Source organism: Vigna unguiculata, chromosome 7, assembly GCF_004118075.2.
Source record: "Vigna unguiculata cultivar IT97K-499-35 chromosome 7, ASM411807v1, whole genome shotgun sequence".
In the NCBI taxonomy this organism is placed as follows: Eukaryota; Viridiplantae; Streptophyta; class Magnoliopsida; order Fabales; family Fabaceae; genus Vigna; species Vigna unguiculata.
In genome coordinates, this window is record NC_040285.1 from 38303036 (window position 1) to 38329170 (window position 26135).

Genomic DNA, 26135 nt, shown 5'->3' on the forward strand with positions numbered 1-26135 from the left:
TATTTCTAATATTTACCAAATTCATATATCTTTAAGTATGTGATCGATCTTTCCTACTATGCAGGAAGGATAAAAGTCCATCTTGGAAGCTAGGATTAATAATAGGTAATAAACATGATCTAATATTCCAGACTGCATCTTGCATGGCATAAAGTGTCATTGTTTTTTATTTACTACTTAAAATTAATAATAACTTTTTACAATTATTTATGACAATTAAGGAGTTCTTTTTGTCATCAGAATCATCTTTTATAATTCACACGTTTTTTAATGAGAGCATTAAACATCATTCATAAAAATAGTAGAACAAGATAGCAATCATAACAAAAAATATATATAAAAGTTATATAAATATTTAATAAATTAAAAAAATCAATATAAATTAAATTATAAAAATCAAAATCAAAAGAGAAGTTTAAAACTTAATTAAATCTTATCTATTAGTAAAATTATTTAAATAAACACATATTACACGCTCCTTAACTTTTTAGTAAATTTTATAAGAAAAAATGTAGGGGGTTGTGACCGTATCAGCCTATTTTCATTATTTTGTCAGAATTTGAAAAAAAAGAATATCTGTAATGTTTGTGTTTGTTTGAATTTGTGTTTTTTTTGACGTATCTGGTGAGAGATGCAAGAGTAAATGCATTGGTTGAGTTGAGTGCATGTGTACCAAAGAGTTTGATTCGATTTTCACGCCGCGGCGTGTTGCGAGAAAGCGATCTTTTGAAAGTCAAATTCCAAGAAAGAAAGTGTTAAACACTTCTACCTAGTCAAGAGTCTCAGCAACCGAGTTCGTCAGCGTGGATGTGAGTATTATGAGAATTTATCACATTTTTATGATCTTTAGGACTTCAAGCATTTAATATTAAGTAACACGGAGATTAAAGAGCAGAACAAAATCACCTAAATTCTTGGTCCCATTTACATTGATATTCGCAGTCAACTGGCGTATGAGTTGGTTTATAGAGGGTGAAGAAGCAATATATAGAGGCATTCCATGGTTGTGGTGCTTCTATTGTATCATATGAAAATGAAAATGTACGATGTTTATGTAATCCTTTTGTTTTGTCATCTGACAGTGTTGCATCTCTCAGCTGGGAATGCAAATGAGCACACTTCTGATTGTCCGGACTTATTTGATTGCGGAAGTTTGGGGAATATTTCCTTTCCCTTCACCACCTCTGAACACCCCAATTGTGGTGCTTTGGCAATCCAAGGCTGTAATAATCCTAACCAAACAGCACTGAAGCAAGTCCGGTTGAGCAGTGGAGGAAAACTTTTACAAGTTACAAACATTGTTGGTGGTTGGAGATGGAAAATTTCCATTATAGACAAGGATTACCGCAATCTTCTTGAAAATTCTAGTTGTAATGCCTTGAGCTATAATATCACCGTCCCTCCCTCCTCCCCTTTCGGTTATTTTTCCCTGGAAAACAATATAACCGCCCTCAATTGCAGCCACCACAAAAACCTCAACCTTTCAAAAGATTTCATCAACTATACTCGATGTTCTCCCTTTGATTTTTACTTCGCCCCTTCATCCTCTGATCAGAACTACCTACGCTCTTTAACCTCTTCATGTTCAATGGTTCAACTTCCCGTCAGACAAGATTCCCAGTTCTTCAAAGACCCCTTTGGATTTTTAAATCCTCAAATTACCTTTCAATTCCAGTCTTCAAGTGCCTGTTGGCGGTGTCGGGATAGAGGGGGCAATTGCCGACTAGACAGCAACGCAAAATTATATTGCGCCATGAGGTAATACCCATGTCTCAACAAAATTTCTTCATTAATATTTACATATATAACCATATTTCTACAACTACTAAAAAGCAAGTTAACTCTGCATGTTTTTTCCCATCAACACAACAGTTAAAATTATGTAATTAATTTCTTTTTGATTACTTCAATATTTGCACTAGACAATTTTATCGTAGAAATTTGCTTTACCATCTTGCGATCGACATAGAACTAGCTCACTTCACTTCTGTCATCTAATCGGAACAACTGCTCTGCTTTAAATTATGCAGGAAAAGTGGAGCTTGGAATCGGAAGCTTCCGTTGATGCTAGGTAACTTACACAACTTGACATTCCCCTTCCAAATCTAAGTTTTCACTCCGAAGTTTGCTATAAAACACGTTTTTCCATCCATAAAGTGAAAACTTAGGGAGAATCAATTTCTCAACAGCCAAACGTTGTCCCATGCGTATATGTTTTATGATTATGGCATATTCTCTTACAAGTTCTTTTAATATTTTATAGAGAAAATAAATTTAATACTTGTTACAAAAAAGTTGTAAAGTGTTTTAGAATTATTCACAATTACATTCTAGTTTTCTCCAAGGGAACTGAAGTGACAAATTTAACATAAGATCTAATAGGGAATTCCCGTCCCCTTACAACATTTTAGAAAGCCATATTGATTTCGTCACCACAAAGTTTCTCTAAATTATTAATTAATACCTTTAATAATTAAAAGTATTTTTTTAAAATATATTATTAGTATACGTGACACTTTTTTATACAATTTTAATAAAAAAAAAACTTAACTAAGATTGAAGTTCATCTCGATATAAGTATTTTTAATTGAATTACTATTAACTTTAAACACACCCAATTCAGTTTTATCATTTTATTATATTTTATTATACGATCGATCAGGATCCAGAATTAATTATTCTGGTCGAGTCTAAATACTGGGCAGATTTGTATGTCACATTGGTTTTATTGCTAAAAGACAAAATCTAGTCAAGTTGATCGACATAAAGGATAGCCTGTAAACATGTTTGGTGTCTTTTATTCATACACACAGGACATTACTCTTATATACACTAATTGTTTTCCTTTTATATTTAATAAATTTTCCAGCTTTGACCGTGGTGGCTTCTGTAGTTGTAGTGCTGATGGTTTTGATTTGTTGCTTCAGAGCAAAGATCTTTTATCCTTTGTTTTGGAGGGAAAATCCAACTCATCGCGTTATTGAAGACATTTTGAAGGAACACGGACCCCTTCCCACAGCCAGGTTCAGTTATTTAGAGGTTAAGAAAATGACCAACTCTTTCAGAAACAAATTAGGGCAAGGGGGATTCGGTAGCGTATACAAAGGGAAATTACATGATGGATGTGTTGTTGCAGTGAAAGTTTTAACTGTATCTAAAGGCAATGGAGAAGAATTCATCAATGAAGTTGTGAGTATTAGCAGGACTTCACATGTTAATATCATTAGACTTTTAGGATTTTGTTTTGAGAATACTCACCGCGCTCTAGTATACGAGTTTATGCCTAACGGATCTCTTGACAAGTTCATCTATGAAGACAAAATTGCATCAAAGGATGTTCATCAACTGGATTGGAAAATATTGAATGATATTGCAGCTGGCATAGCTCGTGGATTAGAGTACTTATATAGAGGCTGTAACACTAGAATTGTACATTTTGACATAAAACCTCACAACATATTACTAGACGAGGATTTCTGTCCAAAAATTGCAGATTTTGGACTTGCAAAAGTATGTCCTAGAAAAGAAAGTATGGTATCCCTATTTGGTGCCAGAGGAACTGCAGGGTATATTGCTCCAGAAGTTTTTTCCAGAAACTTTGGTGCTGTGTCACACAAGTCAGATGTTTACAGTTATGGAATGATGGTCTTAGAAATGGTTGGAAAAAGAAAGAATATTAAGACAAAAGTAGACCGGTCGAGTGAAATATACTTTCCCCATTGGATTTATAATCGTCTTGAATCAAATACAGAGCTTGGTTTAGAAAATGTGAGAAATGAAAGTGAGGACGAAATGGTGAGAAAGATGACAATAGTGGGCTTGTGGTGCATACAAACTCATCCATCAACTCGACCGACCATAAGTAAAGTGGTGGAAATGTTAGAAAGTAAACTTGATTTTTTGCAAATTCCACCTAAACCATATTTGTCTTCTCCTCCAATATCTCCGACTAAGTTGTCATATGAAAGTTTATAAGGATACTAAGATGTATTCCGTGTTACTATTCTTTTTTACTTTTAGTTTGATGTCATAAGTTGGTCATTTTTTTTTTAATAGTTACTTGTAACGTGCTAACTTCACAGGTTTTACTTGTTTTTTTGCTAAATGATGCGTGGCTTGTTTGAAAGGGTTAAATGTCAAAGAATATTGTAAAAATATAATAATATAACGTGAAATTTCATTGATAATAAAGTTCATTTATGAAAAACAAAAGAAGGATGCACGAAAAACTTAAAGCTAAACTTAAACCACAAAAATTCCTATAATTTTTAACAATAAAATAAAGAAAATGTCATTTTTTTATTGATTTTAATAAAAATATTTTACCAAAATATATACAGTAGATTTTTGTCTTGTATGTCTTTTCAATATAAGTTTGATTTTAAGAACATGTTTAATACAATATCTTATTTTGAGATTTTATATTATTTTTTAGTAAGATTTATTGTGCTACACAAGATGTAAAATTTTATTTAACTTTTACTCTAACGTTATATCTTTCTCTGAATTGTTAAGTTAATTTTTGTTGGACTACAATTTTTTTTAAGATATTGAGAGCTATTTAAGTAAAAAATCTTATATTTAAACTTTCAAGTGAATTTGGTAGTAAAGGTATTCTCAATATAGAGTGTTTTAGAAGGAAATAAAGATTAATTATGTGTTTGAATTCATGAAAGATCGTAAACTAGTTGATCTATAGACTATATGTTTGCAAAACTTTGTGAAATGAAAAAAAAAAATATATATATATATATATATATATATATATTGATGAAATTTGGAGTATTAACTGAAATATCTGATTTCTAGTATAATATGGCCTTATTTTGAAATTAAAAAAAAGACATAAAATCTAATTCAATTTGTTTAAATAAGTTAAATTTAACAGGGGTATAAAACTTTAACTTTACCTTAATTAAAATATTCTTTTTAATATTATTATTTTAATTTTTGTTAAATTTACTAACTCAAAATAGACCCAACAATTAAAAATAAAACAAATTTAAATAATTTAATTTATTTAACTTTTTAAAAGTTTAATTTGAGAAGCAAATAAAGGAAGAAAAAGAAACTGATTTTTTTGATTTAAATAATAAAAAAGTGAAAAGTGAATATAAATGAGTGAAAAGTTAAGAGAAGATTTGATTCATATTATTAAAAATGAATAAATTAAATAATATAATAAATTATAAAAATATTTTGATTTTATTGTAATAAGAATAAGAACAAGAATGGGTATGGTTATGGATTAAAATTGAGAAAAAGTTAATTTTAAAGTAAACTAATTTTAAAAACTGTAAATAATATTACAAATAAAATCTTTTAAAAAAATCATGTAAAAAATATCTACATACTACTTTTAAATTTTAATGAATAACAAAATATTTTCAATTTAAAAATCACACATGCAGATTAAATTGAAAGATATAATTAATTTATATTTAACATACTCAACACATTAGCATAACATATGTCACATTTCATTTAATAGATAAATTCTAGTAAATCAAACATCACACTTTATAATTTTATAATGTAAGGTAGAGCACGAGACAGAAGTATAAATGATCAGCCATTACACTTATCTTAATCTGAAAAGAAAAACTAAGGCACAGAACGAATGTCATAAACATAATTTAAACATGTTGTTCAAAAGGATTGCTCGCAAAGCAATGAATTATAATTAAAATAAGTGTCCTTCAAAATAGACCCAACAGTGAACCAGATCATAACTAAACTACACCACAACATTTCCATCATCATGGTGATTACAAGGGGGTTTCCACATATGCTCACATCAATATTAGTGATCATCGCAAGAAGAGAAGCCAAACAAGAAACAAACACAAAATGAGAGGGTAAGCTAGAGAAAAATAACTTTTCCTATAAATGAGCAAGCAATTTATTAAACATATTATAAATAGGAAAATTAGTAAGCACACAAAGCATGTGATAGCAAACAATAAGGACCCTCTGGCTCAATTATCCGGATACATGTGATGAGATTGAATTCACTAGTTGCTTGGACTTGCGATGACTTCTACTGCTCTGCAAAGCCATTGCCAATGGATTTCACCCTACCACACACAAGGTTAGTCCATGATTATCTAGGGTCATTATCCTGCCAAAGACTAGAACTTCCTCCTACTCTCGCCACATGAACCAATCTACTTTATGTGAGACTGATTGATTCTTTAAAGTGTCAAAATATAACCTTGCTTGAATCCTTATCCAATTACATACACTACAGAATATCACCATGAGGTCTCTCCAAAAAGCCTCATAGAATTACGTCAAGTTCATACCATGTACATATTCTCAACATCCATAATCATTTCATACCAAGCACAACAATTTCAGTTCATAAAATCCCATAATATATGCATAGTCATATACTTCATGCTTTCTCAAGGTATACAGCCAACCACAGATTAAATAAGAGAATTAAAAACAAGTATGCACCATTCTCGCTTAGGCTAGAAGGTCTCGCTCAAGCAACATGGGCCTCTCCCTCAAGCCAGAAACTTTTCGCTTAGGTGAGGACTCAAACAGCAAGCACAATGCACAACTGTGAGTTCTCGCTTAAGCCGGACTCCCTCGCTTAGGCGAGACTGTTCTCGCTTGGACGAGAAATCTCACTTGAGCGACAACTCGCGTAGTAGCAAAGGAGAGTTCTCTACTACTCTCTCTTAGGCTAGAGGATTCTCGTCTGAGCGAGAATAACAGTTTCTCTCCTGCTCCTGCATGCAACATCAGAAATCCAGCCAAAAAATCACATACATTATATTATCACACCATCACAACCATCATCCAAGCATTACAAACACGAAACAAAACTAAAAACAAGCAATATAATTTAAAAACGTGAAAAGTTCTAGCTTCCCATACCTTGATTGAGAGTTGAATTTGGGGAGGAAAAAACACTTAGTAGAATAACAAAGGTACACAAAATTAGGCTATAAGGACGACTCCAAAGCTGAACCAACGTTATCAAACTGAAAAAGACGAGAAAATATAAAGTTTTGGTGTTCAACTTACGTGGAGGAAGCTTTCGATTAGTTCGGAGGAGAGTTTCGCAGTGCCTTAACTCAACTTCTGGTCCACAGGAGGGGAGAGTTGAAATTGTTTTGGATGCATGAGACAAAGAGTGAAAAAATGAAGGGAAAGGTGAAAGAACATCCTGAAAGAAAAACAAATATGCTGACCTTAAACCTTTTACCAAAGTTGAGCTTATAACAAATAAATTGGACTTTATAACATCATTAATATTTATTTATAAATATACACTTAACGATAAAAATATGACATTAAAGGTAAAGTAATTCTTTGATACAAAAGCAGTCTTCTCATGTAAATTTTTTACTCTTTTATTGATTTTAGAAATTAGAAAATTAATTATACATTGGTTTAACGTACAATCAAACAAGTACTAAGTCTCTTCTATTTTGGGTTATTTTATCCCAATGTTTTAAAAATACTTATTGAATGATCGTAATCGAGCATATGAAATTAAAATAATAATAATACAAATTAATAAAAAATTGTAAAAAATTATATTTTAACTAACTTTTGTTGACTTAAACTATTTTTTTTCTTATTATGTAATTTTGTTGGTTTAAATTCATTTGTTATTCTTAGTAAGTAATGTTGGTTTATTAATTAATTTTTAAAATCTTATTTACAAGTAAAATTAAGTACTTTTCTTTTATATAAATATTTCTACTGCATTTGGTTGATCGTAAAATGTTTTCAAAATTTTGGTAATGTTAAGAATTCAAGTGTGAGTCTAAGTTCTACATTGGTTAGAAATAAGAAAGTAGAACACTATATAAGAATAAAAACTCATAAACTCATTGTCTTAAGGTTTTGGGTTGAACATAGTGTCAATTCTTTTGTGATTGGACTCAGGTCTCATTGGTATTGTTCTCCCCGGTGAAACTTCAATGTAAACCTAACGGGTAATACTATTACCAATATTTACAATAAAAAGGAGCAGTTTATTTATACAGTTTTTTTCTTTTTCCATCTTAATAGATCTTGTTAATACATGAAAAATAATAAATCTTGTTCATACATGGTAATTAACTTAAAAATATTTGAAAAAGGGATATAGTGAATGGAAAAGGGAATCTTTAAATAAGATTTAAAGATCTATTCTTTAAATTACCGGTGAGTTGAAATTAAAGATAAAATAGGAAAATGAATTACTTTCTTCTCAAATGAGCTCATATGAAGGGGTAACAATCTTGGTCTCCCCTCCTTCCTTCCCGATTCTAGACTTTAAATACATACTATCACAACAAATAATTCACACTTTCCTTTCTCTGAAAAGAGAACATACGAGTCTGCGTGAAAGAAGACTTAAGATATTTGTCTTTAATAGATTATTATATTTTGATTTTATCCCCTAAATAAGTTTTGAAAAGTGAAATAAAATATTTTAAATAGCATTTTGAAAATTTAATATGAAATAAAAAAAAGTTGGAGACAAAATAATTTATCAAAAGACCAAAAACTTATTTAAACTCTTTAAACACAATTTGTGTTATCCGATCCTACTTGATTAGCAAGTCTTTGTTAATAAGTAGTGTAATCTAAAATAGCATTGGTAGGGTCTAGGAAACGTGTTAGATTAGAGGGAGGGGAAAGATGCTTATATATACCTACTCAGAAAATGTGCGTAGAATTTTGATGTGATTGACTAGGATACGAACGGGGATATGAAAATGATTATATACACCCTTTTGAACGGTTTCCTAGAAGAACAAAACAATTTGGAAGCAGATTATTATCTTCTTACCTTTTGTTTTGTGTTGGAGGGTTCAATATGTCCCACAAATGCTGCTCCACTACTGATTTTTCCCTATATAGTGACAGGATTAGACTCAGTCTTCCATAGTCATTTTCCAGCTCAAACAGAACAACTAAAAGTGGAATTTTACGAATTTGTATTTAGCCCACCATGTGAGTAGGTATCTTTTAGATACTAGAAGTTGAACGGAAAGATCCTTCATAAGAATATTTTGGTGGAGTCAAAAAGATTTATTAAACATCCTTTAGTTTAAGTAAAAAGGTTAATCATCATTAAAAGTTTTCTCAAAGGTCCCATTTTGTTCCCTGAGCAAAGGAACGAAGATCTAAGTTCGAACTTTGAACTTAAATTGAACGCAAGAATTTTGGAGGAGTCAATTACCGTCCTCACTTTCTGCGAAATAGAAGAAGTTGAACGGAAAACGTTGTTGATCAGGCTTAATTGTTGTGATGATTAAGAAATTATCGTGTTTGTATCTACCTCTCTGTTTTTCCAAGTCTTCTGTGCTCGTTTTCCAAGTCAACTCGCGAATCAAAGGCGTTCCTTTAGACGAGTTGATACATGACATTTATGTACTGTGTAGCCGGTGTAACTGCGTAAGATTAAGGAACACTCACCTTATACTAGCTTCACATATACTACAATAACAGAAAACCCAGATACTGTCGAGAGAGTTCATCACTTGACCCTCCAATTGTTGGGAATTTCGTATGGCTCTACTTGTTTTGCTCTGCTTCCACCTTGTACTCATCCTCTGTGCTGGTTATGGATATGGGCAAGTTGTCCACATTCCTTTACCTGTGGCCTTTTTGGGTCTTTTCATTACCCTTTTACCAAGGCAGAACAACCAGACTGTGGCTTGATACCTATACATGATTGTGATCATTCTCAATCAATCCAAAAAAAGATCCAGCTGGAGGAAAATGGAAAATACTTTGTGCTTACAGGCATCACTCAGCAGGATGGGATTTCAATTTCGGATGAAGATTTGCACAAGCGTTTACAAAACAACATCTGTGACACTTTGAATAATAGCTATAGTCTTCCATCCCATTCTCCTTTATACTCTTGTTATATAAAATATAATGTAACACTGTTCCGATGCAAACATGGCCTCAATATGAAACCCCCACCACATTATTTCAATCACTCATGCCCTGAGTATGATTATGATATCTATTATGACAGCCTTTCCTTCCCTAATAATGATGAGGCTCATAAACTTTTCTCATCATGCTCGGTTCTTACGTTATCGAAAAAGGACAAGCCTGATACCAGAGACATTCTATCGTTTGTATCTGCTCAGATGGTTGTTCAAGTACTATTATCTAAGGATTGTGATGACTGCTATAATCACAGAGGAGGTCAATGTAGTCTTGACCGCGATCAACAGTTCTACTGTCACGAAGGTACGCTTCCATTGAAAAACGCTTTGAGATCCATTCACGTTCATAATTGCTGAAAGCCGCCCGATGTCTTCACTCACGTAAAATTATCTCATGAATGTGCCAATACAACAACAGTTATGGAAAGCGCTTTTTATATATTACACCATCAAAAAATAAATACAAAAGGCTGCATCAGCAAATGCTTGGAATTAATTAGTTTAAATAAATTATTTGCTTTGATTTGTTCTATCTCTGTTCTCTTGTGCAGAGAAATCCGGAAAGAAGATGCTGGTAGTGGTAACAGGTAGAACACTACATACTCGATTATCATTTTGTTTGGATCGACCATAGTCCACAAATTAGCAATTCACTAAAACTAACTGTTGTTTTTATCATACACGAGCCAACATGCATTTTCCTTGTATATTGAATACAATTTTGAGCTTCCACCTTGGTAGTTGCTGGAGCCGTAGTTTTGGTGATGGTCCTGGCTTGCTGCTTCAGGACAAATATCATCTCTGCCAATACTCTTTTGTTTCCGAGGGATCCAACCCATCAGATTATTGAGGGGTTTCTGAAGGAGCATGGACCCCTTCCTACAGCCAGGTATAGTTATTCGGAGGTTAAGAAAATGACAAACTTTTTCAGAAACAAATTAGGCCAAGGGGGATTCGGTAGTGTATATAAGGGGAAGTTACACGACAGACATGTTGCGGTGAAGATTTTAAATAGATCAGAAGACAATGGAGAAGAAGAATTCATCAATGAAGTGGCAAGTATCAGCAGGACTTCACATGTTAACGTTGTTAGGCTTTTGGGGTTTTGTTTGGATAAGTCTAAACGGGCTCTAATATATGAGTTTATGCCTAATGGATCTCTAGATAAGTTTATATATCATGACAAAAATTCATTGCGGGTTTCTTGCCAATTGGATTACGAAATATTATATGATATTGCAATTGGCATTGCACGTGGGTTAGAGTACTTACACAGAGGTTGCAACACTAGAATTTTGCATTTTGACATAAAACCTCACAACATATTACTAGATGATGAATTCTGCCCAAAAATATCAGATTTTGGACTTGCAAAACTATGTCCAAGAAAAGAAAGTGCTGTATCAATATTTGGTGCAAGAGGAACTGCAGGGTATATTGCTCCAGAAATATTTTCGAGAAACTTTGGTCCAGTGTCGCATAAATCAGACGTCTACAGTTATGGAATGATGGTCATAGAAATGGTTGGAATGAAACATAATTTTAAGGCTAAAGTAGACTGTTCGAGTGAAATATATTTTCCTCAGTGGATTTACAATTTTCTTGAATCAGAGCAGGAGCTTAGTTTAGAGAATATGATAGATGAAAGTGATGACAAAATAGTGAGAAAAATGTCAATAGTAGGTTTATGGTGCATCCAAACCTATCCTTCAACTCGTCCAGCCATAAGTAGAGTAGTGGAAATGTTAGAAAGTAAAGTTGAGTTATTGCAAATTCCACCCAAACCATTTTTATCAGATCCTTCAACTTCTTCAGTCAACTTGTCAGGTCAGACATTATAATTTGTGAGAATTTTAATATGTAACATATATTACAGTACATTACACTAATTCCTGGAATAATTTGCTTTTAGTTTGAACAATAAATTTGAGTACCTGTGTTGCGAGTTTGGCTTAATATAATAATTTTTATAGTTTTCTTGCAAAAGTTGATGGTTTGTAGACTATTTTTGTTTTGTTTTTGTACAAAATCCAACTATAAATATTTTTATTTAGTTTTACTTCTTAGATTGACGATTACTATTTTGTGTTGTAATTTTGCTTATTATAATAATTTTGACAGTTTTGTAGACTTCATTTTTATGTTTTTTCAGAGCAACAATGTTTCCTTCCTCCACACAATTTTATTCTACAAGGATAAAATTATTAGAAGTGTAGAAGTAGATTCAAATTTATTAGTTAGCTCATCTCACCATGATTTCAGTTTACGTCCGGTTAATAACTTTCTTTTTTTAATATCAAGTAAAACAAGTACAACTCAAATAATTTACATAAACTTTTTTGACCACCAATAAATTAATAAAGAATCCTACTGATAGGTGACTTTAGTACTGTTTAAATATTTAAGATATAATTAATAAATATTAAATTTTATAAATATAATTAGTTATGATATTAAATAAATGTTGACTTTAATAATTATTGTACTGAATGGCCTATCGCCACTCAGGCGGTTCAAGGACAAGCGGTCGCAGGTCGTCCGTTACAGGCAGACCTTTCCTTGGGTTGTTGATGTGACAATCTTTCTGGAGTGCTTTAAGGGAGCTCGCGACCAAACGGTCTCCACGTTCATTTCAATTTAACTTTGTCTCCACATTTATGGAGACATCTGCTAGGACGCACGGTCCTCTGGTCGGACGATCGCACAAAAACTAGGTCAATAAGTTAAAAGAAGTAAATTAAAGTAATACATGTCAGTAATCAAGTTTAAAAAACAATTGGACCATGATTAAGAAAACCTTAATCACATGCCCACACCAAACACTATAAATAGGAGTTCAAGATAGGTTGGTGAGGACTTTTACTTGTATTTATTACAGCATTAATTGTTATCTCCCGATAGGACTTGAACTGACTTAAGCATCGGAGGCTCTTAAATAGTTGCATCGATCGTCCGACCAACCGAGCGGGAAGGAGTAAGGAAATCGAACAGGAAAAAGAACGAAACAACAAGCAGAGGAGAACTTCGAAAGAAAGGACTTAGGAGTAATTTGAGTGTTGGAGATAGACAATTGGTCCCTATACCCGAAACAATTATTAATATAATTTTACTTTATTTAAAGGATAAAATTATTCATGATTATTATATACAATTGTAATTAATAATTTATTTCTAACACATATAAAAAGGTAAAAAAATAATAAAATAATAAAATAACTATATTTTAATATTATTAAAAGTTAAAATATAATTAAATATAAAAAACCTTAAATTAACAGAAAGTAAAATATTGTCCAAAATGTACATACCAATTTTAAATTTTGATGAATAACAAAATAGTTTCAACTTAAGAATCACACATGCAGAACAAATTGAGAGATATAATTAATTTAAATTCAACATAATAAAAAAGTACTCTATCAACAAATAAACAGCATAGCATCATTAATATTTATATATAAACATATATTTAACAAGTAAAAGTAAAATATAAAAGAGGTAACATATTTCAAAACCAATTATGTAAGCCAAAGTCAACTATGTTTCATCGGTTATAAGTCTCTTATTTTTTATTTTGGTTGTTCCATAGCAGTTATTGTATATATCCTACTTAATTAGCAAGTCTTTGTTAATAAGAAGTGTAATCTAAAATAGCATTGGTAGGGTCTAGAAAACGTTAAAGATGCTTATATACACGTACTCAGAAAATATGACAAGAACTTTGATGTGATTGAATAGAACACCAACGAGGATATGAAAATGATTTTTGAACGGCTCCATAGAAGAACAAAACAATTTGAAGCAGATTAGCACACGGTGAAGGAGAACCTTGACTACATATCCACACTTTAATGACAGGATTAGACTCAGTCTTCCATACTCATTTTCCAACCCAAAGATACTTGAAGTTCAAACAAAATATCTTTTATTAGAATATTTATTGGAGTCAAAAAGATTTCTTAAGCATCTTTAATTTAAGCAAGAGCTTAATCACCATTAAATACTAATTATACAATAAATTTGGATTACAAATACATACTATTTGAGTGATTGCTCTTCAACTAATCAAATTAATATAATAATCATTTCAGTCAACAACAAATTAATTGGTTAGGAGAAGATTAGAGATTATAAACTCGTATTCAAACAAATCTAATTATAACTCTATAATATGTTGATGTTCATAGTAAGATTTGGTGCAACACCTCAACGCAACACTCCTCTTCTCCTTTATTCAGATTACGACAAAAGTTAAGTAATTTCATTGTCTATTCCTAGTTGCTATTTCAATATGTATTTAATATCTTTGTCTTCACTTAACAATTATTATTGTACACTATGAATTTATTAGTACCAAATTATTATCATTCTATATTGTTCTCCTATTAATTTCTTTTATATATATATTTTGTTTATCAAATATGTCAATAGATTTCTTTATAAAAACTTTCTATCTTTATAATTATTATTTTTTATTTCTTTTACACCAACGATTTTGGTGCTATCTATTATATATGTTGACTTTAAATTTGTAAAAATTTTGGTAAGACTAATTAGTTATAATTTCATTTACTTTATTTTTATTATTATTTTTAAAACCATTAATATTCCAATAAAAATAATAATTTTTGTAATGGGAAGAGTTTTATTTTCTTTTTTCAAAGTTCAAAACAACACTACTTAATGTCTTTATCATGTCTGTTCATCCTCAGCGTTTAATTTGTTTAAACATGTGTATTTATTCTAGGATAGAACTAAAAGTCTTAAAATAAAAATATTTTAACCACTTTATTACAATTAATAAAATCAATGAATTTATTTATTTTTTAAAATTATGTTAGTAAAGTTAGAAATATTTATTATTATTATTATTACTATTATTTATTTAAAAATGATAACAAATAAATAATCTAGGATTGATTGAACTGATTTGTTTACTCATGTCTAATTTGTATCTAATATGATGAAAGTGTGCTTTTATCTTTTTCAATTAATAAGAAAGAATTAGTTTATTATGTTAAACATTCATAATATTTGTGAATAATTAATTACAAAAATATTAAATAGTTACATATACTTTCAATTGAAAAATAAATAGTATAAGAATCATCTTAAAAGCAAGTCTTATAAATATTACAAATATTTTTCTCACAAAATGTCACGTAGGAACATACAAGCATTCTAGAACATCATGCATATATAGTTAAGTTTAAATGTATACTGATTACCTAATTATTAAATCCTGTCACTTGATAGATAGAGAGTCGTTTATGAGTTGGAGTTTTCTAAAATTTAATTTAGATTTAATAAAATATAAATTGGATAAAGATAAAATAGATAGGATATATATATTTATTAAATTAGATTTAGATTTTTTTTAATTTATTTAAAATATTTTAAATATAGATTGATTTTTTCTTATTAATTACATTAAATTCAATATATCTAATTATTAGATTTATTGGACATAAAATCTAATAGAATAATTGAAAAGAATATAAAAATCAAATTAAAAATTAAATAAATTAAATTTACAATTTAAAAATATAATTTTAAATTAAAACAAAATATTTATATAGAATTAAAATAATATAAATTTAAATTACTATGAATTATATTTAAAATATTTTACACCGCCTTATTTTTTAGGTTAAAATACTCCTTTACCCATGTTTTTGTTGAAAAATCTCAAATAGGTCCTAAGATTTTTTTTAGTCTCAATTAGGTCCATATTTTTGAAAATGTGTAACAATTAGGCCCATTGCGTTAATATAGAGTTAACGGTGTTAAGGGCATGCCACGTGTCAACTTCTCATTTTTTTGAATTTTTGAATTTTTTTTAATTTTTTTTTTAATATTTTTTTGAAAATTATTCATGCCACGTGTCACATTAATATTGTGCCACGTGTCAAATCAGTAAGGTGACACATATCAAGTCATTGTTTGAATCTCAATTTGGTCCATATATTTGTTATTTTAATTATATTTCAGTCCATTTTTTTTTAATTTTCAATTTCATCATTTTCAAATTGAGATCAAATTTAACTTTTATATAAATTTTATAATGATATTTTTATTAAACATTTTAATAATATTAAGTTTATTTTATATTTTGTTTTAAAATTTTAAAATATTTATTTTAACTTGTTACAAAATTGTTTTAAATAATTTATATACAAATGTTAGAGTTGGTTTAAAATTAACAATTTTATAAATTTAAATATAAAATTTTAAAACAATTTTGTAAAAAGTTAAAATAAATATATTTAAAAAAAAATTTTAAAAATGGACTGAAATGTAATAAAAATAACAAATATGAACCAAATTGAGATTCAAACAATCAAATTTGTGGGTTAAATGCAGATTAGTATATTCTTGACTCTTTTTATTTTATTTTTTATTTTTTTAAATTAAAAATAGATTAATTACTTAATTAATCTATTTTTAATTTAAAAAAATAAAAAATAAAATAAAAAGAGTCAAGAATATACTAATCTGCATTTAACCCACAAACGTGACACGTGGCATACATAATTTTCAAAAAAAAAATCAAAAAATTTAAAAAAAAATTCAAAATTTAAAAAAAAAATTTAAAAAAATTCAAAAAAATTCAAAAAAATGTGGAGCTGACACGTGACACATCTTTAACACTGTTAACTTTATATTGTTACACATTTTAAAAAATATGGACCTAATTGAGACTAAAAAAAATCTTAGAACCTATTTGAAATTTTTCAACAAAAACATGAATAAAAGAAGTATTTTACCCTATTTTTTATAAACATAAACAAGCAGCTGTAATCATATTGTATTTAATATTGACTAAATGTACCCTAAATTGGTACAAGATCTTCCCTGGATTCATTATGCGGACTTCTTTAGGGATGACTGACTGTCGTAGCACGACAGGCCCTTTCACTATTGTTTCATCCATTTATCTTGTTTTCCTTACTACTAACAGCGTAAAAGAATATTTGTATGAATTAAAATCGCAATTTAAGTAGAACTATTTTCTGCCTGTCATTTTCGAAGTTAACTGCGTCTCAATTACTTCAAAATGATGATACTTTGGGGACACTTTGAAAAACAATATGCATCACAACTTACTACGGCATTTGTTCTTAACTCTAAACTTTTGAAGTCCGTCGCCACCTCTAATTAGAAAAGGGGGCATTGAATGCCGTTTATTGTTTTTAAAAAATTCTACCATATTTACTTTGCAGATTGAAATAATGATCTGGGTTATTGTTTTGAAGTTGCTCATAGTCTATTTGTCACAGCTTGTGCTTATTGTTTCAGCTCAGAAAGGAAAGTGTCCACCATCTTTTGATTGTGGATTTCTTGGCCACTTTCAGTTTCCTTTCACAACCACTGAGCAACAACACTGCGGCCTATTGGCCATACATGGCTGTCAACAACTTTCTCCCTCCGCTCCCAAAACTATCCAACTAGGCACCTCCCCATCAACCTCGTACTCTGTTCTAAAGGTAGAACCTCGTACCATAATTATCGCAGATGATAAACAACAACGTTATTTGAGTAACAGAAGTTGCAAAGCGTTCAGCAAGAATGTTACTCTTCCTCAAACCTCTCCTTTAGCTTCTTTCAGCATCAAATATAATATCACCATCTTCAGATGCAATCACTCAATCAAGCCCTCCCTTTCAAAGGATTTTTATAAATATTCAAACTGTTCTGAGTACGAAATCATCTATGGCCCTCCAAATGCACTAACTCTTCCAGGTTTCCAGTGGCCCAGCTCTTTAGCACCATGCTCAACCACTCAGCTTCCTGTAGAAGGAATTCCTACCGACGACCCCTTTCAATTTCTAACAAGTAGTATCGCTATTGAAGTTCAGTTATCTAATCAATGTGAAAGTTGTCTTCGTCATGGAAAAGGACGATGTTTACTTGACACTCAAGGAAAATTCTACTGCGCCACAGGTATTCAGATATATTATACATTTTTAACACCTACATATACAGTATACTCTATCTGATATATAAATTTAGCAGATACCTTGAATTAGCAAAAGGTAGATGATACCCTAAACTCTAAGTAAAATTAGAGCCTAAACAGTTGCTCTGTATTCGTGTTCTTATTCGAAGGCTAATTTTAACGATTGATTTTGTTTCAATAATTCTATCCAAAATAGTTGTTAACTGTATTCTAACATATGCAGGGAGTGGAAGCTGGGTTCCGAAAATGGTACTGGGACTCGCATTAGGTAATGCATATAGATTAATTTTCCTTTTAATTGGTATAAATTAGAATTTGAGAAAGTTCTTTTTTTTTATGTTCTTTTGTTATTATTTACTTTTTAATTAAAATAAATTACTTTTGGTAACATAGTTTAGTGTTTTCGATTACTAACACACCACTTACTAAATAAATGTGCTCAGTCTTTATAACTTTACAAAAGTAATGTTGGGGCTTCTTAATATATGTGTGAGTTTGTTGTAATGGTAGAGTATTCTCTTCTTTCTTCATATACAACACTAAATAGTTAACAATGATACAAGTCATCATATCTTAAAGTTTAACCAGTGAGTGTCGTACTTAAGGATCGTTTATCAAAAAGTTGGAATTAGATTATTTGTCTGTTCACATTGCTTCCTTATCAAAGTGCATCAAAAACTAGGCATTATAAGACTTTAGCATTATTCAAGCTCTTTATTGTTCTTGATTACTAAAAGCTGAAAACCATTAGCAAACTGGTCTTTAAAGCAGCCATAATATCAAAATTAGCTGTCAATCTACTGAGTTTAGGCTTTCTTTGTATCTTAATTAGTTATTGCTTAGTTTAAATTCTTTAATCCTATGTATAACCGAAATCATCATGTTTCTCTGTATAGCTTTTCTTTCTAATTCTTTTTAAACAATCTCTGATACGAAAAACCTGTACAGCTGTTACAGTTGTTTTACTGCTAGCGATGGTCAAGATGTACCGTACAAGAAGGAAGAAGCAAAATCCAACCAATCAACGGATTGAGGTCTTTCTGAAAAAACACGGAGCCCTTCAGACTAAGAGGTATGGTTATTCTGAGATAAAGAAAGTGACCAACTGTTTCAGAAACAAACTAGGCCAAGGAGGATTCGGTAGTGTGTACAAGGGAAAACTACAGGATGGACGTTACGTTGCAGTGAAGATCCTAAACGAATTAAAAGATGACGGAGAGGAATTCATCAATGAAGTTGCTAGTATTAGCAGAACTTCTCATGTTAACATTGTTACGCTTTTGGGGTTCTGTTGCGATGGTTCTAAACGAGCTTTGGTTTATGAGTTTATGTCCAATGGATCACTTGAAAAACTTATCTATCAAGAAAATTCTCTAATCACACATCATCAATTGGACTATCAAATGTTGTATCATATTGTAATTGGTGTTGCTAGAGGACTACAATACCTGCATAAAGGCTGCAATACTAGAATTTTGCACTTTGACATCAAACCTCATAACATTCTGTTGGATGAGAATTTCAATCCCAAGATTTCAGATTTTGGTCTGGCAAAAATTTGCTCCAGAAAAGAAAGTATGGTGTCAATATTTGGTGCTAGAGGAACAGCAGGCTATATTGCTCCAGAAGTTTTTTCCAGAAATTTTGGTGTAGTTTCACATAAATCAGATGTTTACAGTTATGGAATGATGGTCTTAGAAATGATTGGAGGAAGACAGAACACTGTGACTGGGCTAGACCCCTCAAGTGAAATTTACTTTCCCGATTGGATATACAGTCGTCTTGAATCAAAACAGGAACTTGGTTTACAAAACATGCGAAATATAAGTGATGAAAAATTGGTAAGAAAGATGGCAATTGTGGGCTTATGGTGCATACAAACTCATCCTTCAGCCCGACCTCCCATAAGTAAAGTGTTGGAAATGCTAGAAAGCAAAGTTGAGTTATTGCAGATTCCACCCAAACCTTTATTGTCTTCTCCTTCAACTTCTCCCATCCATTTATCAAGTGAGACATTGTAATTTGTGACTTGTGAGCTAGGATACTACATAAGATGAAGTAAATGTTACAGTATTTCAAATTTATATCGACTCTATTCTGCTTCTTTGTGTTTTACTTTCTAAAATAGAGCAATAATTGTGATGGTTGCAGTGATTTACCGGAAGTTATACAGTAACAACTACGATTACTTTCTGAGTTTGCCGCCGCATAAACTCGACAAAAATAGACTTTTAAACTGGTTTGATCTTAGGTTCAATGTAATAACAATATTGTTGGATGTTGACTCAGTCAGAAACGGCTGCATGCCAAAGTCGGTGGTTGAAAATAACACATCATTTGGTTGTTTTTCTTTGCTTGTCTCTTGCGAACATTTCCGTGATGACCTCTGTTTCCTCTGTTCTTCACGACTTTTCTTTGAGGAGGCCATTACAAAGCACTCTCGAGAAAGAAGGAACCCGAAGATGGCTGCACTTCATGTGTTTGGTGTCGTTTTGATGGCATGGCTAGTACAAGCAGTATTGGGTGGCAGCTGTCCTTCCTTGATTAACTGCGGCGATCTCGGTAACATCAGTTTTCCTTTCACCGACACGCGTCACCGAGACTGTGGAATATTGGTGATACATGGCTGTGATGACCACGAACCAGGGGCCAAAAAAACCATAAAAAACAACAATAAATGGTTTGATATTCTGAAGCTAGAGCAGTTCACGATTACCGTGCAACACGATGAACTCCGAGACTTTTTGCTACAACGAAGTTGTGAAGCCTTCAATCAGAACTATACTTTCACTGTGAGCTCGCCTTTGGCTAAGACTTCTCCTTTAAATCATTACGTAGACGTACTCCGATGTAACCCCGCCCTCGGTGCTGCACCAAACAATTCTGTTTCTAACTCCGCAATTTGCAGAAACGAAACAATATATTCAGTGGTGGACAACGACCCTTCTTCCAGCTACACTCATCTCAAAGGATGTACAATGGTTCAGCTTCCTACGAACTTGGACGTTCGGTTTGTGGATCTTGATCCCAATGATCCTTTCAAGTACGTTACATTCGAAATCGAAATTGGAATAGAATTGTCTCAGAACTGTTCTAGGTGTCTGTATGCTAATGGAGGCCAATGTCGAGTTGACAACACCGGAATGTTTTACTGTGACCAAGGTTCGTTCCCTCAATTACATGATACAAGAATCCATTAAACTTGTTTTCATCCTTTAACATTAAAATCCCTTTTTTTTTTGTAATTTGAAAAAAAAATCCTGGTTTCTACCACCGTCGCTGTGTGGGATGTCGAAGTCTTATAATATTGGTGTTAATAATAAAATATTGCAATAATATTAAAACATTTTAGAATAAGATGTTTTTGAGATTTGATTTATTTTAAGAAGATTTACAAATGTTTTGATATGTAAGAACATTATTGTTTGAGCTAGCTTTTATTTTATCCTTTCTTATCTCAAAAGCTCGTTTGACTTGGTATGCAGTGTTTGAATAAGTTTTTTTTAGTAATGTCAAATCTTTTATAAAATAGACTTAAATACCTTTTTCGTCTTTATTTTTGTAGTGTTTATTGTGGATAGTCCTCATTTTGATAGAATGTTTAAAATGATCCTCACTTTTATCGAATGTTTTAAATGATCCTTATTTTCGCAATTTTTATTTTATTTGGTCATTTTCTGTGACGTCGTTTAAATCAATAACGGAGCACTGTAAGTACACCAATGCAACGTAATGCAAACAGTGTCACATGTACAGTGCTCAGTTACTAGTTTAAACGGCATTACAGAAAAAAAACAAATAAAACACGAATTGCGAAAATGATGATCATTTTAAACATTATGTGAAAATGAGGACCATCCGCAACCAACACTACGAAAGTGAGGATGAAAAAAGTATTTAAGACTTTAAAATACATTCTTCAAGTAACTTTAGTGTAACCCTACTTTATAATTTTGTTTATATTAATATTATTTTTATCATTTAAATGTTAATTGATTTCGCATTTATTCTTTAGAATAATTTGTTTCTTTATCTGATTATGTTGCTGTGCTAATCAAGAAGTATTTGCATGTTTTTGTAATTTTTATTATTTTCAATTTTCAGGAAAGGGACCAACAAAAACTCGTCTTATAGTGATAGCAGGTAAGTAATAAATTCCTTCGACCCTTAACTAATAACATTATGTACAGTGTTTATTTTCGTTATATAAAAAAATTGTCAATTGAGCAATAATTAAATTATTTTAAATAGGAATAGTTTATATATATTGTTCTGGTCTCTATCTGAGGAAAATAAAATCAAGAACAAATTTTGTTCTCTACTCAAGTTAGTAGATAATTTCTTTATTTATTTTTTTTATCAAAGATAAAATATAAAAAGAACTTTCTCCATGTAAGTAAACTTAAAAACACTAAGATCAAAATAATTTTTCCCCTTAGCAAGAGAAGTGAGTATTTTATTTATAGAAGAAGAGAAGTTTTACATGATTACCCACTCTCCCCCAAAGTCGGGAATCTTCCCGATATCCAATAATCCTATCCTAATTCTCTATCAAGAAACTCAGTCTAGATTTTGTTCGGTCAAAATCCTGCTTGGATTCATTGTTCAACCAAATCCTGCTAAGTCCAAATTTTGTTTGGATTCCTTATTCGGTTTAGATCCTGCTCTACCCAAATCCTGCTCAGATTCCTTGCTCATCACCTTTACCCATGACAAATATTTAATGAAACTTACCGTTTTATAATAAATATTTATCGAGTCGGAATCGGGACGAGAATGATGAGGTCGATCGTTCCCTCCACGGTTACATACTTAATTTTTCTTTTTCTTTCTATCTCTCTTCTTATCACATTATATATAATCTTGATTTTATTTACACTTATTACATACTAGATTTTTTTTTCTATCTCTCTCTTCTTATTACATCATATGATAAATCTATTTTTGTTCTCTCCTTAAGTGTACTAAACTGTTATATATAAATTGTGCAGTTGCATGCGTGAGTGGAGCACTCGGAGTTATAGTTTTGGGTGGCTGGCGCATTAGAAGACGCTTTTACAACAAGAAAAACCCCAGCCACCAGATCATTGAGATATTTCTGAACACCCACGGTCATCTTGCAGCCAAAAGATACAGTTATTCAGAGATAAAGAAGGCCACCAACTCCTTCAGAAACAAATTGGGTGCAGGAGGCTATGGTAGCGTCTACAAGGGCAAATTAAACGATGGAAGCCTTGTGGCAGTGAAAGTCTTAAACGACTCCAAAGGTAACGGTGAGGAATTCATCAACGAGGTTGCCAGCATCAGTGTCACTTCTCATGTTAACATTGTTAGTTTACTAGGATTCTGTCAGGAAGGTTCTAAAAGAGCTCTAATATATAAATACATGCCTAATGGATCCCTTGAGAAGTTCATATATGAAGACAAGGATCCACGCAAGCTTAGCCTTCGATTAAGCTGCAAAACCATCTACAATATTGCGATTGGCATTGCTCGAGGATTAGAGTATTTACACAGAGGATGCAACACTAAAATCTTGCATTTTGATATAAAGCCTCACAATATATTGGTTGATGAGGATTTCTGTCCTAAGATTTCAGATTTTGGATTGGCTAAGATATGTCAGAAAAAGGAAAGTATTGTGTCCTTATTGGGAACTAGGGGAACTGCAGGATACATTGCTCCTGAGGTATTTTCTAGAAATTTTGGAGGTGTTTCTCATAAATCTGATGTATATAGCTATGGAATGGTTGTTTTGGAAATGGTGGGGGCAAAGATGAATAAGAATGTTGAAGGTGAAGGTTCAAGTGAAGTATATTTTCCACAGTGGGTTTACAAGCGTCTTGAGCTGAATGAGGAGCCTAGACTGCGAAGCATAAAAAATGAAAGTGATAGAGAAATGATACGAAAGTTGATTATTGTGAGCTTGTGGTGCATTCAGACAGACCCATCAAATAGGCCAGCAATGAGTAGAGTGGTAGATATGATGGAAGGAAGCTTGGAGGTGTTGCAAATACCACCAAAACCTTATCTCTCTTCACCTCCAAGATCTCCTCCTAGTTCCTCTGATCACACCAACTGCACGTCTCACACTACATATCCTTCTGAGTACTGATTAGTTTCTGCAACATATGTCTCCTGTATTATCAGGTTGGCTCATTAAATCTTGTTTACATATGTTGTTTTTTGATGATATACCATGTATTTGATAAGATTCAAATTATCAAAATCAAATTTTAAATTTAATTAGAGAACAATTTCCGTACCTTTTGTCCCTTGCAGTTTAGTCTTTTAAGATTGACTCAATATTGATTGCAGTTTATTTGTTTAGTCTTTTAAGATTGACTCAATTTGTAAGGTTTGTCCCAATTTATATATTGTTTAACTTATCTTATCTCTTTGTCATATAAATCTTCAACAACCCTAATCAATCAACGGATTGAGCTCTTTTTGGAAAGGCATGGACCCCTTCAAACCAAGAGGTATCGTTATTCAGAGATAAAGAAAGTGACCAACTCCTTCACAAATAATTAGGCCAAGGGGGGTTCGGTAGTGTATACAAAGGAAAACTCCATGATGGACGTGATGGTGCAGTGAAGATCCTAAATGAATTGAAAGATAAAGACGAGGAATTCACCAATGAAATTGCAAGTATCAGCAGAACTTCTCATTGTCACTCTTTCGGGGTTCTGTTATGAAGGTTCTAAAGGGGGTTTGGTTTATGAGTTTATGTCTAATGGGTCGCTTGAGAAGTTTATCTTGGAAGAAAATGCCCTATTGACAGATAATGAATTGGACTGTCAAATGCTGTACCATATAGCAATTGGTGTTGCTCGAGGACTACGATACCTACATAAGGGTTGCAATATAAGAATTCTACATTTTGACATAAAACCTCATAACATTCTCTTGGATGAGAATTTCAAGTCTAAGATTTCAGATTTTGGTCTAGCAAAAATTTGCACCAGAAAAGAAAGTATGGTTTCAATATTTGGGAATAGCGAAACAATAGCTTCGTGCATGCCATGAAGCCGCACCTCTCATTTTTTGAAATTTCAACTTTATTATTGGGAGAATTTTATTTGAAAGTGATATCATTCATGGAGACAGTGGTTTGTGGTGGTAATTGTAACATGAAAGATTTCACCGGCAAACTTTGGTGGAGGTAGTGGTGATTTGTCAAAATTAGAGACGGTGTCGAAGTTGAAGCTACCGGAATACGTGTTCCGGAAACATGCTTTTGGAACAAATGATCAGAATAGATGTGGATGTGCAAAGTGTATTTTCGAATTCAACTATTCAGAAGAATAATTTAACAACCAGAATGAAGTGAAGGTGAATGAGTTTAGGAAAGATCTATCTGGAAAGTGTAACAGTATTTTCAGGAGAAAGAGGTAGATGTGTTCTGGAATCTTTAATCGGGAAAGTAAAAAAAAGAAAAAGTAAATTTTTACCTGAGTGGTGGTAACGATCCGCAACACTCGTCTGCAGTAAAATCATTCATAACCCAAGTCTGAGGAAAACAAAAAAGAGAGAAAAGAACAAAGAAATAACTTTGTAATGAAATGACAGGAGAAGGGAAAGGGAGAATGTAACACTGCAATGTACTAATGGGAAAGGAAAAAAAGCGGGAAGAAAACACAAAAATAGTAGGGATATTTTAAAATCTACAAGGGTAATTAAATTATAACATTTCATACCTTTGGAGGGGATGAAGGTTGAAATTTGCAGAGGTGCAAGAAGCAATTACAAAATAATATAAGATACAGTGACCGAGCTGCCTTGGGCTAAAAAATCTAAAAAGCTTCGATCAAGTCTTGCTTCCTTCCAAGACTTCTTTCCAAAGTGGTTTTGTGTCTTTACTAATTTGTATTTTCTATTTTAGGGTGGTTTACATTTCAAAATATATAAATTTTAACAATTTAAAATATATTAAAACTTTTTAATATCTAAAATCAGTGTATTTTATAACGGTATATCGAGGATAACAAAAATATTTATCTTTATATCAGGTGTATTTTAACGATACAATACTCATAAAATACTATAAGTATTTATTACTTATAGATAATAAATATTTTAATACTTATTTATTAACAGATCGAGTGCAATCATCATATTATCATTCTTACATATTTTATTATGTAAATAATTTAAACATGTGATAGTTATACACAAAAATTAAAATAAAATCCATGAATATAACAGTCATACATAAAGAATTTTCTTTTCTTTTCTATTAAATACGTAATCACCTA

General features: G+C 31.5%; 5 protein-coding genes and 1 pseudogene across 6 annotated transcripts; all 6 read left to right on the plus strand.

Moving 5' to 3' along the window:
* Positions 1-831: 831 nt before the first annotated feature.
* On the plus strand, positions 832-4124 carry LOC114192528 (LEAF RUST 10 DISEASE-RESISTANCE LOCUS RECEPTOR-LIKE PROTEIN KINASE-like 2.8). The gene is made up of 3 exons (XM_028082276.1): positions 832-1758; positions 2031-2071; positions 2870-4124. Exons 1-3 carry the CDS (start codon positions 1001-1003, stop codon positions 3973-3975), a joined length of 1905 nt encoding a protein of 634 aa, XP_027938077.1. The 5' UTR covers positions 832-1000; the 3' UTR covers positions 3976-4124.
* Positions 4125-7301: 3177 nt separating this feature from the next.
* Positions 7302-10639, plus strand: LOC114191438. Its single transcript, XM_028080610.1, has 3 exons — positions 7302-7313; positions 9414-10221; positions 10469-10639. Exons 1-3 carry the CDS (start codon positions 7302-7304, stop codon positions 10549-10551), a joined length of 903 nt encoding a protein of 300 aa, XP_027936411.1. The 3' UTR covers positions 10552-10639.
* A 6-nt stretch (positions 10640-10645) lies between these two features.
* Positions 10646-11807, plus strand: LOC114190908 (PR5-like receptor kinase; the record flags this gene model as incomplete). Its single annotated transcript, XM_028079977.1, has 1 exon — positions 10646-11807. A coding segment is annotated over one exon (1113 nt), but the record flags the coding sequence as incomplete, so codon positions are not given.
* A 5276-nt stretch (positions 11808-17083) lies between these two features.
* On the plus strand, positions 17084-19992 carry LOC114191485 (LEAF RUST 10 DISEASE-RESISTANCE LOCUS RECEPTOR-LIKE PROTEIN KINASE-like 2.1). The gene is made up of 3 exons (XM_028080672.1): positions 17084-17861; positions 18101-18145; positions 18826-19992. Exons 1-3 carry the CDS (start codon positions 17150-17152, stop codon positions 19896-19898), a joined length of 1830 nt encoding a protein of 609 aa, XP_027936473.1. The 5' UTR covers positions 17084-17149; the 3' UTR covers positions 19899-19992.
* LOC114191483 (LEAF RUST 10 DISEASE-RESISTANCE LOCUS RECEPTOR-LIKE PROTEIN KINASE-like 2.1) lies at positions 19959-24399 on the plus strand. 2 transcript variants are annotated; one of them, XM_028080669.1, is made up of 4 exons: positions 19959-21039; positions 21982-22020; positions 22869-24027; positions 24316-24399. In XM_028080669.1, exons 1-3 carry the CDS (start codon positions 20019-20021, stop codon positions 23990-23992), a joined length of 2184 nt encoding a protein of 727 aa, XP_027936470.1. In that variant the 5' UTR covers positions 19959-20018; the 3' UTR covers positions 23993-24027; positions 24316-24399. The 2 variants fall into 2 exon arrangements, with proteins under 2 accessions (XP_027936470.1, XP_027936469.1); XM_028080668.1 differs by lacking the exon at positions 24316-24399 and having other exon boundaries at positions 22869-24294.
* LOC114191439 lies at positions 24009-25321 on the plus strand (annotated as a pseudogene).
* The last annotated feature ends 814 nt before the right edge of the window (positions 25322-26135 follow it).